At 34.3% G+C, this 13,180-nt stretch overlaps 1 protein-coding gene and 1 non-coding gene across 5 annotated transcripts in view; both read left to right on the forward strand.

Annotated features, from left to right (window-relative positions):
• Positions 1-13,180, forward strand: part of IQUB (IQ motif and ubiquitin domain containing) — a 114,495-nt gene that overhangs the window by 50,242 nt on the left and 51,073 nt on the right. For all 4 annotated transcript variants that reach the window (XM_073238502.1, XM_073238501.1, XM_073238499.1 and 1 more), the window contains exons 8-10: positions 111-286; positions 8,945-9,115; positions 11,520-11,696. In XM_073238502.1, the coding sequence (XP_073094603.1) occupies positions 111-286; positions 8,945-9,115; positions 11,520-11,696 (524 nt within the window). The remainder of the gene's footprint in view (positions 1-110; positions 287-8,944; positions 9,116-11,519; positions 11,697-13,180) is intronic.
• LOC118973407 (U6 spliceosomal RNA) lies at positions 10,736-10,842 on the forward strand. The gene has a single exon (XR_005062716.1). It is a non-coding gene; the product is annotated as a U6 spliceosomal RNA (small nuclear RNA).

A 13,180-nucleotide genomic window follows, 5' to 3' on the forward strand; every position in this document is an offset into this window, starting at 1 on the left:
TTATGTTGATATAAAAATAAAATATTGCTTGTCAGGATGTGATGATAAAAAATACTCTGTAAAGATGTGGGGTTTTAAGAACTTAGGAGCCTTTCATGTTATTCCTCTAGTTTGGCAGCAAGAAGAGACAGCACGCATTAACCAGTCTTTTACTGGAGCCGAAAGGAAAGCTGCTTTGTGTGAACTTCTGGAAAAAGAGATCCAGATAATTGCTTCCATTGGGAGGCATAGATACATCGCTGATAGGGAGAACAAGGAAGCATTAGTACAAACTTTTTTGAATAAGGTTAGTGAAGTAACAATTATTTAAATATGAATATATCCTGTGTTTAAAAATGTAGAATAATGAACTAAAGGAGAGACTTACATTGTAAGAATTTGCGTGAGTTTTGTTTAGCACTTTAGTGATACATTTCTTTAAATTCTGTATATGTTTTTCCTTTTTTCTGACACAGCTTTAGATGTTAACTGCAGCCTAGAATAATGATTGACAATATGAAATGAATATGTTCTTAACTAAAGAGATTTGGCCATGAAGGAAACAATGGAGATGCTCTCCCTGTGACTCTGTTCACTTTAGCTTTAGGCTGGCTATAGAAGTTAGACATGAATTGTACACCCTGATAAAATGGAGAGTACTGAAGTCACATAAATTCTGGGTCTGGGGTACCCCCATATTAAGCAACCTTAATAGCTATAAACTATTTGGTACATTTGCTTTTGCTCACCAGGTCATTACTGACTGGAAATTTCTGAGCAAAAAGATGTGTGATTATTGAAAACCATGAAAATATGCATAAAGGAAGCTAAAATAATCACCCTTTTGTGGTAAAACTGCCCGTTTGATATTGGTTGAATAGCCTGTCTCCATAGTGACCACTTTCTTTTTATACACCTCATCTTTCCAAACAATTAAAAGCCAACTCTACCACAAGAAGAAAAGGGATGGAGTTTTTCAAGATATTCACCTGTAGTGCTTCTAGTTATATGGTTCATGTTGTTTGTAAACATTCACTCTTAAAAAACATATTTTAAGTGTATTTTTTAAAAATTGAAGTATAATTGATATTCAATATTACATTGATTTCAAGTATACAACACGGTGGTTCAACAGTTGCATACTTTATTGAATCCTCATCCCAGCTGGTGCACCTACTATCTGTCAACATAGAAAGATGTTATGGAACCACTATGTTCTCCATGCTGTGCTTCTATTCCCATGACCATCTTATATATTATGATTGAGATTTTGTGTCTCTTTATCCCCTTTACCTACCCACCTACCCGAACCCATCCTCCATGGTGATCACCAGTCACTTATCATTGTCTATGAGTCTACTGCTAAAAACTGTATTTTTTAAATACTATAAATGCCATCTTCTCATCTTACTCTGGTATTTGATCTCCATTTTTATTTTGGTTTTAGTTACTACCTGCATTCTAGAACTCCCTGCAGGTCTATCCCAGACCTCTCTTAGGAGCTTCCAAATCACATATCCAGTTGCCCACTGTCATTGCTCTTTGGATGTCCCAAGAGTACAACTCAAGTTGACATGTCAACACCTTAGTCATATCATCTTATCATTCCCTGGGCCCCTCATCTCCAAACTGATCCTATTCCATAGCCCTCACATAATTTATCTTTATGAGTTTTTCATTTAGTCAGTTGCTTTAGTTAGACACCTGGCTATTATTTTTGATGCCCCATATAACCACCAACCTCTTCATTCTATCACTTCATTAATCTTCTCACTTCTCTACTTCTTCTTTTCCAAACCCACTACCACTGCTTGTAGGGAATGTCCCTGCCAAGGTGTTCTGATGATTTCGTTTGTGCCTAAATGGGCCATGTAGGCAAAGACTTGAGCCCCAGTTAACCTGAGTCTTGGTGGAATGCCTTGTGAACCTGCTGGAACATGAAAGGATGGGAGGCTTCTGAGGAGATGCCTTGAGGCAGCTCCTTTCCCTTGCTTCCCTGTCTGCCCTGGGAGGCTGTCATGAGGCAGGTCTTGTCTTGTATGAGCTTGACACTGACTTAATGGAATCTGGATCACTTTCTCATCTGGATTACTTTATGTCTCCAAATTAGGCTCTTGGCCTCCAGTCTCACTTCTCAATTCCTTCCTCCATCATCCATACTACTGCCATAGTGACCTCACTAAACACAGCTCTGTTCCTCCTTGCTGCCATCAGGGAACCCAGGGTTTTCATAATCGATCCTTGGCCCATTTTACCTGTCCCACTACTGTCTCACTGTCATCTATGCTCACACACTATGGCCATACTGATGGCGCTATGCTTGATTACTTGCACATCCTCAGAAAGACCATGTGCTCTTGATATTTCTACCTCTGGTGTTGCCTCTACATGGAACAGCCTTCCCTTCCTTCCTCAGTAGCCAGCTACTCACTCTTTAAAACAAGCTCAGGTGCCCCTCCTTACAGAAAGGCTCTGCTGATCTTCCTACTTTAGCCTGTTCTATATGCTTTCATGAACTCTGTTTCACTTCTTAGTACATAGTCAGTTTTTATGCAACTATTTAGATGTCTGCATCCTTCCTAGATTCTGAGCTTCTTAAGGCAAGAACTTTCTTTTTTCTCTGTATCCTCATCTAGCACATTGCTTATCACAGACTATTAATAAATGCTTCTGGAAGAAGGCAGGGAGAAAAAATAAAGGGCAGAAATAATGGCTGTGTAATTTTATATTTCAGATATGATCAAGAAATTATGAGATGTGGATACTGGCATTTCAAATTCTTGAATGTCTTCAGTCTAGAAAAGATGAGTGTACTGTGTGAGAGCATAATATTCATACCTCTCCATAGTCAGATTTCAAACTAAACATACTGCTTTAGCAAGTTACTTTATCTTGAATTCACCTTCATCACCAAGAACTATATTATGTGTCTGATTGTTAACCTTACCAAAGAGGGCAGCAGTGGACCCAAGGCACAAGAGTGTTTGAAGGAGCTGGAGGCCTCTGAGGTACCCATGGATAGGCAAGATGGGTGGCACTTTATCCCCTTTACCTACCCACCTACCCGAACCCATCCTCCATGGTGATCTCCAGTCACTTATCATTGTCTATGAGTTTACTTCTAAAAACTATATTTTTTAGATGCTGTAAATGCCATCTTCTCATCTTAGTCTGATATTTGATCTCCACTTTTATTTTGGTTTTAGTTACTGCCTGCATTCTAGAACTCCCTTCAGGTCTAGACCTTTCACAGGAATTCCCACTGTGCTTTCTTTGCTGTTTTGTTTCCTATAAACTATTTTAAATTCTTGTTGTAAATACTCATACAATGTCTATTCTTCTTTATGCTTTTACACTCCTCACACCCTGCAATCCAGGCTTTATGTCTAGAATTCTCTCTAAGCATTACTTCAATTATAAAGAGTCCAAAAGTAGATCAAATCCAAATAAATATAGTGACTTCAGAGCCCTTTGGTGACTGCTACTCTTTCTCATGAAGTATAGCCCTCTAAGAAGGTCTTTCAGACTCACCAAAAACAGATGAGATGGGGAAATTTTGTTCACAGGAATTCCTGTGAGGAAGGAAGATCTGTTCTTTGTTTGTCTTTTTTATAAATACTCTGATAAGTTGCTGGGGTAGAATCTGAGACCCTGAAGGAGCCGAGTGTAGGAAGAATTGCTCTGTGCCAGGAAAATGGAGGGTTTTGAGTGTTGCTGGGAGAGAAAGTTAAAGTACAGTGAGGAGATAGTTGGAAGGCACTGGGGCGCAATGTGGCTTCTTGTGACTTTGTTAGTTATATTACTAAATAAATTAAATATTAAGTGCAAGATTTTTTTTTTTTTTTTGTGGGAGGAGAGGGAATGAGAGGAAATGACTGGGCCTTAATGCTCGCCTTGATTCAGGGCAACACACCAAGATGCAAGGCCGGGAGATCGAAGGAAGGGTGGAGCAGTGGCCACAGGACTTGTACAGGTCAAGGAAAAGGTTTCTTGTGGGGCATCGGTTTTAGGATTGGGGTCATAAGCCCACTGTCACCTCAGCTGATAAACCGGGTAACCTCACCAACACTGAGGTCGAGATTTAGAGGAAGTGGAAATTTCAGCTGATACAAGGGAATTTTACCTCAGTTTTGACCCACATGTCTTATAGAGCAAGAAAAACACAACCACAGAATGGAACAACTACACTTGACATCACTCCCCAGTCATTCCATAGCTTAATTAGTCCAGTCTTTAAAAATATTGATTTTTGGTCAACTTCTAACCTCTTACAGTAAATTATAAAATCTTTGTTATTCTAATGCAAAATCATTTTAATCATCCTTTTGTGTATCATGCCATATTAAACATAGAAAACAAGGTAGATTTTATAGTTAGTTTTGTTGTAAATACTTATACAGTGCCTTTTGTTCTTTATTCCTGCTCACCCTTCCCCACCCCCATGTCTGGCATTGTCTCTAATATTCAGGAGAAGACAGTGCTGACTTCATAAAATTCGAAGTGACTTATTCTACATTTTTTTTTTTTGGTTACTAAAAAAAAAAAAATCTTATAATTAATACCTGAAGCTAGACAAGGTCAGAATTTTTTCACATGTCAAAGCTATTAACCAGAGCCATAATGCAGATTTTAAAACTAAAAATATTTATATCTTACAACATATACATATGTAAAGGGAATGTTTACTTTCCTATAATTTGGGAATAACTTTGAAGAATAGATATTTTTTCTTTTTTTATTGAAATATAGTTTATATACAATATTATGTTCATTTCAAGTATATAACGTAGTGATTCAACAGTTATCTACATTATTAAATTATCACCCCAATAAATGTTGACAATATAGTTATCTGTCAACAGGGAAGGTTATTACAGTATTATTGATTCTATTTTCTATGCTGTACTTTCATCCCTGTGACTAATTTATATTATAATTGATATTTTGTACCTCTTTATCCCCTTCACCTATTTCACCCACCCTCCCCCACGGCAATCACTAGTTCTCTGTGTCTAGGAATATATTTGTGCTCTTTTCATTTGTTTTGTTTTGTTTTTTAGATTCCACATATAAGTGAAATCATCGTATTTGTCTTTCTCTCCTGGCTTATATCATTTAGCATAATGCTCTCTAGGTCCATAAGAATAAAGTTTCATGTTTTAGTTTTAGTTTAACTTCAATATATTTAAATATTATGCAGCTTAGTGAACTAATATTTTCTTTTCATCTTCTTATCCTGAATATAGAATTTTTCTAAGTAATGAATGATTTTTTTTCAATTAGTTAAATCAAAACATTGAACTAATTAGTTATTATAGGTTCTATACTAAGCCTTCATTCTCTATAAAAGGCTTCAAGATTTTTTTGAGGCATTGGTTAAATAACCTGTAATTGAACATGCCAAACATTGACCTCCACAAGTTATCAGATGTTAATAACTCACAACTTTACAGAATTCAAGAAATTCATATCAAGAAATTTGAATGAAAAATCATCAGCCAGTTTCTAATATATCTTTGGTGTGCTTTACCCAAACTGTAAAGAGACATTTGAATTTCTGCAGGAGGTTACTCCTAGAGTTTAGGGCACTTATTTCTTTGATTCTCCTTGATTCGTACCACTTCTCACAATCACAAGCTAAAAACACTGCCGTCCGTGTTAGACTGTGTCATTTAAATGTTTTTATTCTCCCCCATACTCAGGTGGCCAACAGCTAATGGGATAGAAAAATGCAACTGGCTCTTGCCTTTCTCTGAGCACCACAGTACACAGTGGTGTCCTCTATGGATGAACAAAACCCCTATGCCATGTAAAAGAAAAGTTGATCACTACCCAGTAGTTTTGGGGGCATTAAGGTTATTCTTAATTTATCCCCTTAGGGACCTGAGTATTGATTTAGGAGGAAGAAAAGCCCTCCTTTCACAGTGCAGTCATTTCTTCTATTTTATGGAAAACCTGCTGCTTTCAAGGTTTTGTTATCTCTTTACCTTCCCTCTCTTGGAATGTATCTTCCTGCTGTTCTTCTGTTCTCTGTTCCAGAATCTGTGCTGTGTCATTTGGTAGCAGCTAAGTGGAATTTATTACACTCCTGTTTTCTAAAGCAATTTAAGAACATGATTGTTGTACATGTCTTATTATAGCCAAAGCATTCAAAGAAAAAGGGAAATAGGAAAAAGAAATAAGCAAAGTTGACATTTTCCTGTATCAGAGTAAAAAAACACCTGCAGGCCTGAAGTCAAAGAAGCTTAGACTAGAAGAGCAAATTATCAGTATTGGCAGAGACACATCCAAGTATGATAACAGCTTTGCCAAATAGATTTTTTATATCTTCTCAGCACTAACCAGGGAACTCAAACTTCAAATCTGGGATTCTTTCTATCAGTTAGTTCTCTTTAACCTGGCTAACTTCTAGTTATTCTTCAGGTTTCATCTTAGATACTATTTTATTTTCACCAGTTAAATGCTTTATAGCAACCTGTAGTTACCTATTTACCTGGAGTCATCAAGCATAATCACCTTTTATTTTAATTACTTATTTCTGTATCTTTACATCCCATCAGATTTGAGAATTCTTAAAATCAGGATAGCATTTTATTTACTCAGTACCTAGTACACTAATATATAGTAAACACAGTAAATATTTGTTTAATGAGTGAATGAGCCCTGTAGGCCCTGTGAGATGTATAGAACTACATGAAAAAATTATTTCTTATAATCTTTTGGGAGAAATATAATTAACAAACATAAAATAATCATAGAACTATTTGGATTCAAATTTCATTGCCCTGAGTGATTAAAATAGAGACACTGCATACTTGTTTGTGTGTGTGTTTTTACAAGCACAGTAGTATTTCACGTACTAGTGATTTCATTGGCTCAAACCATAGTTAGGAATCGTGGAGAAGGTAGAGTTTTACTTAAAAATTGAAGGACGGGAAGCATTTGGATGTTGAATGTTTTTGGAAAAAATCCAAGATATTACCATATCATACTATATTAAATGGGGCAAAAACTTGGAAGGAAAATAGAGTTAAATCAGTCCATCAGGTGAAAGAAATACAATGAAGTAGATGACTGGGCATTTCATTAAAAGGTTATTATGCTTGGATTATTGCAAATGGAATAGGTTAGCAGCCTGCAGAGCGAAAGGTATTGTCCACATTACCAGAAGAAAAGAAATTACGTTTAATAGAGCTACCCTGAGGAAAACTGCATGCAAAGGTTAAGACATTAGACTTTAGAATTTGCAATATGAAACTTACCCCAAGATTGCTTATTCCTTAAAACTTTAAAAAGGAACTTTGAAATAAGCATTAAACTTCAGTAACTCTTTAAGGCTACCCTCAAACAAGGCTGTGTCCATTTAAAACAATACATATTTTTAAATCTAAGTGATAACAATTAAATGATAAAATATTTTCTTATTGAGCTATTTCTCTTTTATAATCCTTAATAAATGTTACTTAATTCTATTCTGCTAATTAACAGTATATTACTTAATGTTAGATATATGCTCTAAAAATATAATTTAAGTCTGTGGCTTCTCATTAGCTAGGTTAAAACTAGAACTGAGAATCTAGTTTCTGATGAAGATCCTAACTATGAATTACATTTATTTTGGCTTTGTTCAGAAAATGATACTATTACTCTGAAAACAAATCAAATACACTTGCTTTTAAATGGTACCTTTACAGTTTTCAAGGTAATTTTGTTAATAGGAAATGTAAAAAAATTAAGGGTAAATTGAGGCTGTAACTAAAAATTCCTTGTAATACTGTCATGCTAAATGCAGTCTTACATTATTTCTCTATTTGGCTAGTCTACATTCCTGAGTTGTTCCAATACATGGGCTTCTGTTTAAACTTTAAATTATATAAAATCTAAGATTTAAATGGTTGCCAGTATGGCATAAATTGAGCTACAGGTGTCCAAAGCAATTACTAATCAGCCTACAAAAAATCCAGCATTTGGACAGTTAATTGTCATGGTCAACATAGCCTTGTTTCTGATAGATTATAGTCAGGGAAACCTAAGCATCTTCAGACCACAAAGTAGATAAGAAAATAGTTCATGAGTTTTCAGTGTGAAATTTTTAGGTGAATGAATCCTCTCTTAAAGTCTGAGTAGGAGAGAACAGAAACAGCAGCAAACACAGACTTAATCTTCATTAAAGATATCTTTGGTGTCTGAGTTTGCTGAGGACTCATACCATCTCCTGTAGCTAGTCTCTGAATTTCTAGCCTGGAAGTTCTTAGATGAGCTTCAGAGCAAGTGAACTCCATCTCTGATCCTCAGTTGGGGAGATGGACTAGGTTAGAAGGCACCAAGCCAGATTTGGAAATAGTAAGTGCGAATCTTAGCCATCAGCATGGAGGCATGGACCACAGCACTGTGAAGCTAGCTTAGTGTCTTTGTCTCACTATGGACATCTGCTTTGTGAAGAACTATGAACTTGATATAGATTTATTTTTATAGGAAACAAAACCATACTCAGAAGGTCCAGTTTTGTTGTATCTGTAAGACTGTAACAATTGTTCTATAAAAGTTGTCTTCAATTGGCAAGGCATGATTAGGACACCTTTATATATAGCTCAGTGTAATTGAACCAAACAGATAATCTTTAGATACATTATAAATAGCGTGCTTTTTTTTCCTGAGGGGGGGTCATAAGCTATTCCATATATACATCAAGCCATTCAACATAGCAGTTAGTACAAATTAGTAGCAAATTCAGGATCCTGTAAAAGTGTTTGAACTTCTACAGACTGAATGACTCTCTCATATTTTTTTCCTAAAATGTTTCACTTTCCCATGGTCTTAAAATTCTTCAATTAATTTTCTTAAGTTTTAGTGATACTTCTATTCATAAAGCACATGATATTATAGTTAACTTTTAGTAGAAGGATCAAAACTATTTTTTAACCTTTAATTAACTGATAATTATAAGCATAATACTATTTTCAAGTGTTCAGCTCCAAAGATATGGAGAACATTTAATGGAAAAAAAATTGAGATGGATACACAGTTCACCATCAGAGCCAGAGAGCTTCAAAACATCTATGAATGCATTATGCTGAAAAATATCTCTCAAGATGAGAGGCTGGATGTACTCCTGACACTTAAACACACTGTGAAGGTATGTTAACTGTCTCTTAATTTTGGGGTATCACTATCAATATCAACAAAAAAAATACTAAAATATGCAAGATATTTTGTATGAAGTTATTATAAAGATGATTAATGTTTATATATAGGAATTTTATTTTGTCAGTAACTATATTGTTTTGGTGTAATTTGGGGAGGATATGGTTTATGCATTAATGTTTACCTAAAAGTTCTCAGTCTATATGTTAATATAAATGTAATAAATGTAAGTAGAGTATAATGAATATTCCAAATGTAAGTGTATGTTTATGTAATGGAAGTAAATATATAACAGCATGGGATTAATACCCAATTAAGTGAAACAGCAATTATTGTCTATATATTTTGATACTTTTCAATGAAAATATATTTTTAACATTAGTGTATTTTTTTTCTCAAAAATTATTGAGTTAAGCCACATTAATTAGTTGAGTAAATGGTCTTTATTGGTCTTTATCCATGCATCTTCCATATTTCTGCCCATGAGAACAGAGGCATTGACTCAATTAGGCATTGAGGGTCTTGGTTTTGGACTACCTTTTCAAAGATGCTTTTATAGTGACTAGTCTTAAAAGATAGAAACAGTTAGGGAGAGGGGGAAAGTGATAGGTTCAGAGGTAGGAAACAAGGAGGGTAGTAAAAAGTCCAGACTGAAAAAGAGAGTGCAGATAGGGAATATAGCAGAAATCCTCTCACCTGACATAATTAGGACCATTAGCTGATTAACAAAAAAAAAACAAAGGGTGGACGCATGAAAGATAAATTGTGCATATCTTAAACAATATGTTTAACCTATATATCCACATGTACATTTATTTAACAATATTTTGACAGAATTAAAGCCTTTAAGCATGAATCAAATTCTGACTCTATTCATTATGGTCGTACAACCTTAGATGTTATTTACTATTTCTGAAAATCAGTTTTATCATTTTAAAGTTAGTTGCTTTGAGGATCTAAATATTTCTATGTCTGTATATATGTACATACTGATATAAAAAAGAAATTTAAAGAATCTATGTCTCAGTGCTTACAGAGAGCCCTCAATAAATAATAGATAATATTTTGATGGCAATTACTAATACAGACTAGTGAATCTTAAACTTGAGTTCATTGTAGAATCATCCAGAGAGCTTGAAAGAGAGAGAGGGGAATGGGGGAGGAGAGAGAGAGAGAGGCATAATATGAGAATAAATGAAGAGGAATGCTATCTAGGTCCCATTTCAGAGCAGTTAAATTAGATCCTCAAACATGAAGGCAATGTTAAAATCTTTAAATATCTCCCCAGATCATTCTAATGTACCTTCAGGGTCAAGGACCACTGATGTAGACTCTTTTATTAGCTCTACCAAGTATGTTAAAAAGTACAGAAGAGCATTATTTCACAGTTAGTACCTTTATCTTCTGACTCTCATTCAAATTATGTTTCTTAGAGTTCTCTTGTGAGCAACTGGAGCTCCTTACTTATATTTTTCTAATAAATCCTCTTACCTCAATCTCTCAACTCTTACCTGGTGCTTTCTTATTCAACCACACAATTCTATTACTTTATTTAAAAATTATTGTGCATTATATTAACATGTGAAAAAAATGTATAAAACACATATGTGTAGTGCTCGCTTCGGCAGCACATATACTAAAATTGGAATGATACAGGGAAGATTAGCATGGCCCCTGCGCAAGGATGATATGCAAATTCGTGAAGCATTCCATAAAAAAACCCCGCATATGTGCAATATGTCAATTAAAACCACCAACCACATAAGCACCCTTTGGCCCCAAAACAGGGCATTGCCAACATTGCGTGTGTTCCCCTTTTTATCCCCCTACAAGTAACCACCATATTGTTTTTCATGGTAGCCACTTTCTTGATTTTTCTTTGTAGTTTTACTACCTCTGTATATATCTCTAAATAATGCAGTTTAGTATTGCTTAATTTTGAATTTTATTTAAATAAATGATACTGTATGTATTATTTTGTACCTTGCTTCTTATGCTCAACATTAATATGTAAGTTTAAGTTTGTTATTATAAGTAGCTGTAGTTCACTTATTTCCATATATTAGATAATATTCTACTGTATGAATAATCAGTCACTTAGTTATGTAGCCAATATATTTATAGTATTTGGTTGTTTCTAATTTTGAGCTGCTGTGAACAATGACTCTACGTGCACATTTCTCTAAAGCACTTAGGAGCAGAATTGCTAGGTTGTAGAGTTTGTGTATCTTAAACTCTACTAGGTAATGTCAAGTTTCTTTCCAAATTAGTTGTACCAACTATACTCCTATCAGTGATGTTCATTTCTTTTGGAACTTAGTCTTCAGTTTGTTTGAGTGGTAATTTTTAAAACTGATTTTAAAATTCTGTACTGAATATGGTTGTGTTTTGTATAGGAACATGAATGTAAGCTGACTCAGGAAATTCTAGAATTAATTGACAGAGAGGTTGACCTTATGATGAGGGGAGTCAAACAGCATAACCTTGAAGGACTCAGAAAAAGAATTGCAACACTCTTTTTTCACTACATCAAAACACCTCTGTTTAATCCAGAAGCTGCAAGACACCTTAAGGTACTGTACTTTTTTTTTCCTGATTCCTTTCTCAAACTTCTAAGATATGCTACAGTAAATTGAAGCATATCCAAATTTTGCTTTAATCTTTACTTAGGGTCAATTTGGAAGATTATTTTATTGGTAAAGACTATCTTATAAGTGATTATTTTTTATGTCAATAAATTAAACAATCACTTAACTTCTTCTGTGTCTGTATTTCCAATCTTGAATTCTTTTCTACTCTCTGAACCAAATTTACAATTGACTAGTGTACTATGTTGAATGCATCATGATCTCTCACATCTTCATGCTTTTGTACACATTGTTGCCTCCACCTGGAATACTTTCCCTTACTTCACCCAGCTCCTATTCATTTTCTAAGACTCAATTCACATCTCCCCTCCATCATTAGGCTTCAGAGAGTGTTAAAATCTTCATTATCTGTGATTCTACATATACCGTGTGTTCCCTTCTAATACTTATGATATAATTATAATTATTAGTAAATAGATCCATGTAGACATCCTGAGAGAACTTCACATGTAAAATGTACTTGAATTAAACTACCTTTTCAACTCCAACATGCTTAGGCTTCTGTGAGAATTTTGCTCTTTAAAACCAAGATAAGTGCTTTATTGCCTTCTCAATATTCAAAATACTTTTTGTAAAGTTTGAGGGAAGGTGGTTACCTAAAGAATTCTAAATAGTGTTTTATTCCAATGATATTTTTAGAGTTACAATTTGTTTAAGAAGATGATTAAGCATCTGTTTTGCTTTTCTGATATAAACTCTCAATATTTGATCAAAACTCTTAGAAAAATAAAAATTAATTTTTACATTCCTTATTTTTTAATGAATTTAAAAAACTTAATTGAATTATTATATTAAAATATAATAAAGTCCAAGAGAGAAGTTGTCTATCATTTCTACTTAAATCAGTCTTTCGTTTGTCTAAGCTTACCTTCTCTATAGACTTACTCAGTTTTTATATGTTTGCAGTAATAAAATAGAATTTAATATTCTACATTTTCACATAACATTATACTATTTTATTCAGTTTTTAAACTTACCTTTGGTAAAATTCACTCTTCTTGGAAGTTTTGATAAATACAGAGTGATTTAATCAACAGCATAATCAAGATAAAAAATAGTCTTACCACGTCCTTCAAATTCCGTCATGCTGCTCCTTTATAATAAATATCCCCCCTGACCCCCTAAACCTTGGAGACAATGATCTCCATTTTATTTCTATAGTTATACCTAACTCAGAGTGTCATATAAATGGGTCATACTATATACAATTTTAATTTACTTTAAGAAGTAGCATCATTTTATTGAAATGTTGTAGTACAGTGTTAGAAGATCTTAAAATCCTCTCCCCAACCCAACACAAGCACGGCCAATGATAAATTCCTGAATTGAGTTGATGTCATAGCTGACAAAGTTACAACAGGAATATCTATGAGTTTATTAATATATTTTGAGTTGGAGGCTGAGCAACT

Source organism: Manis javanica, chromosome 6 (genome assembly GCF_040802235.1).
Source record: "Manis javanica isolate MJ-LG chromosome 6, MJ_LKY, whole genome shotgun sequence".
NCBI lineage: Eukaryota > Metazoa > Chordata > Mammalia > Pholidota > Manidae > Manis > Manis javanica.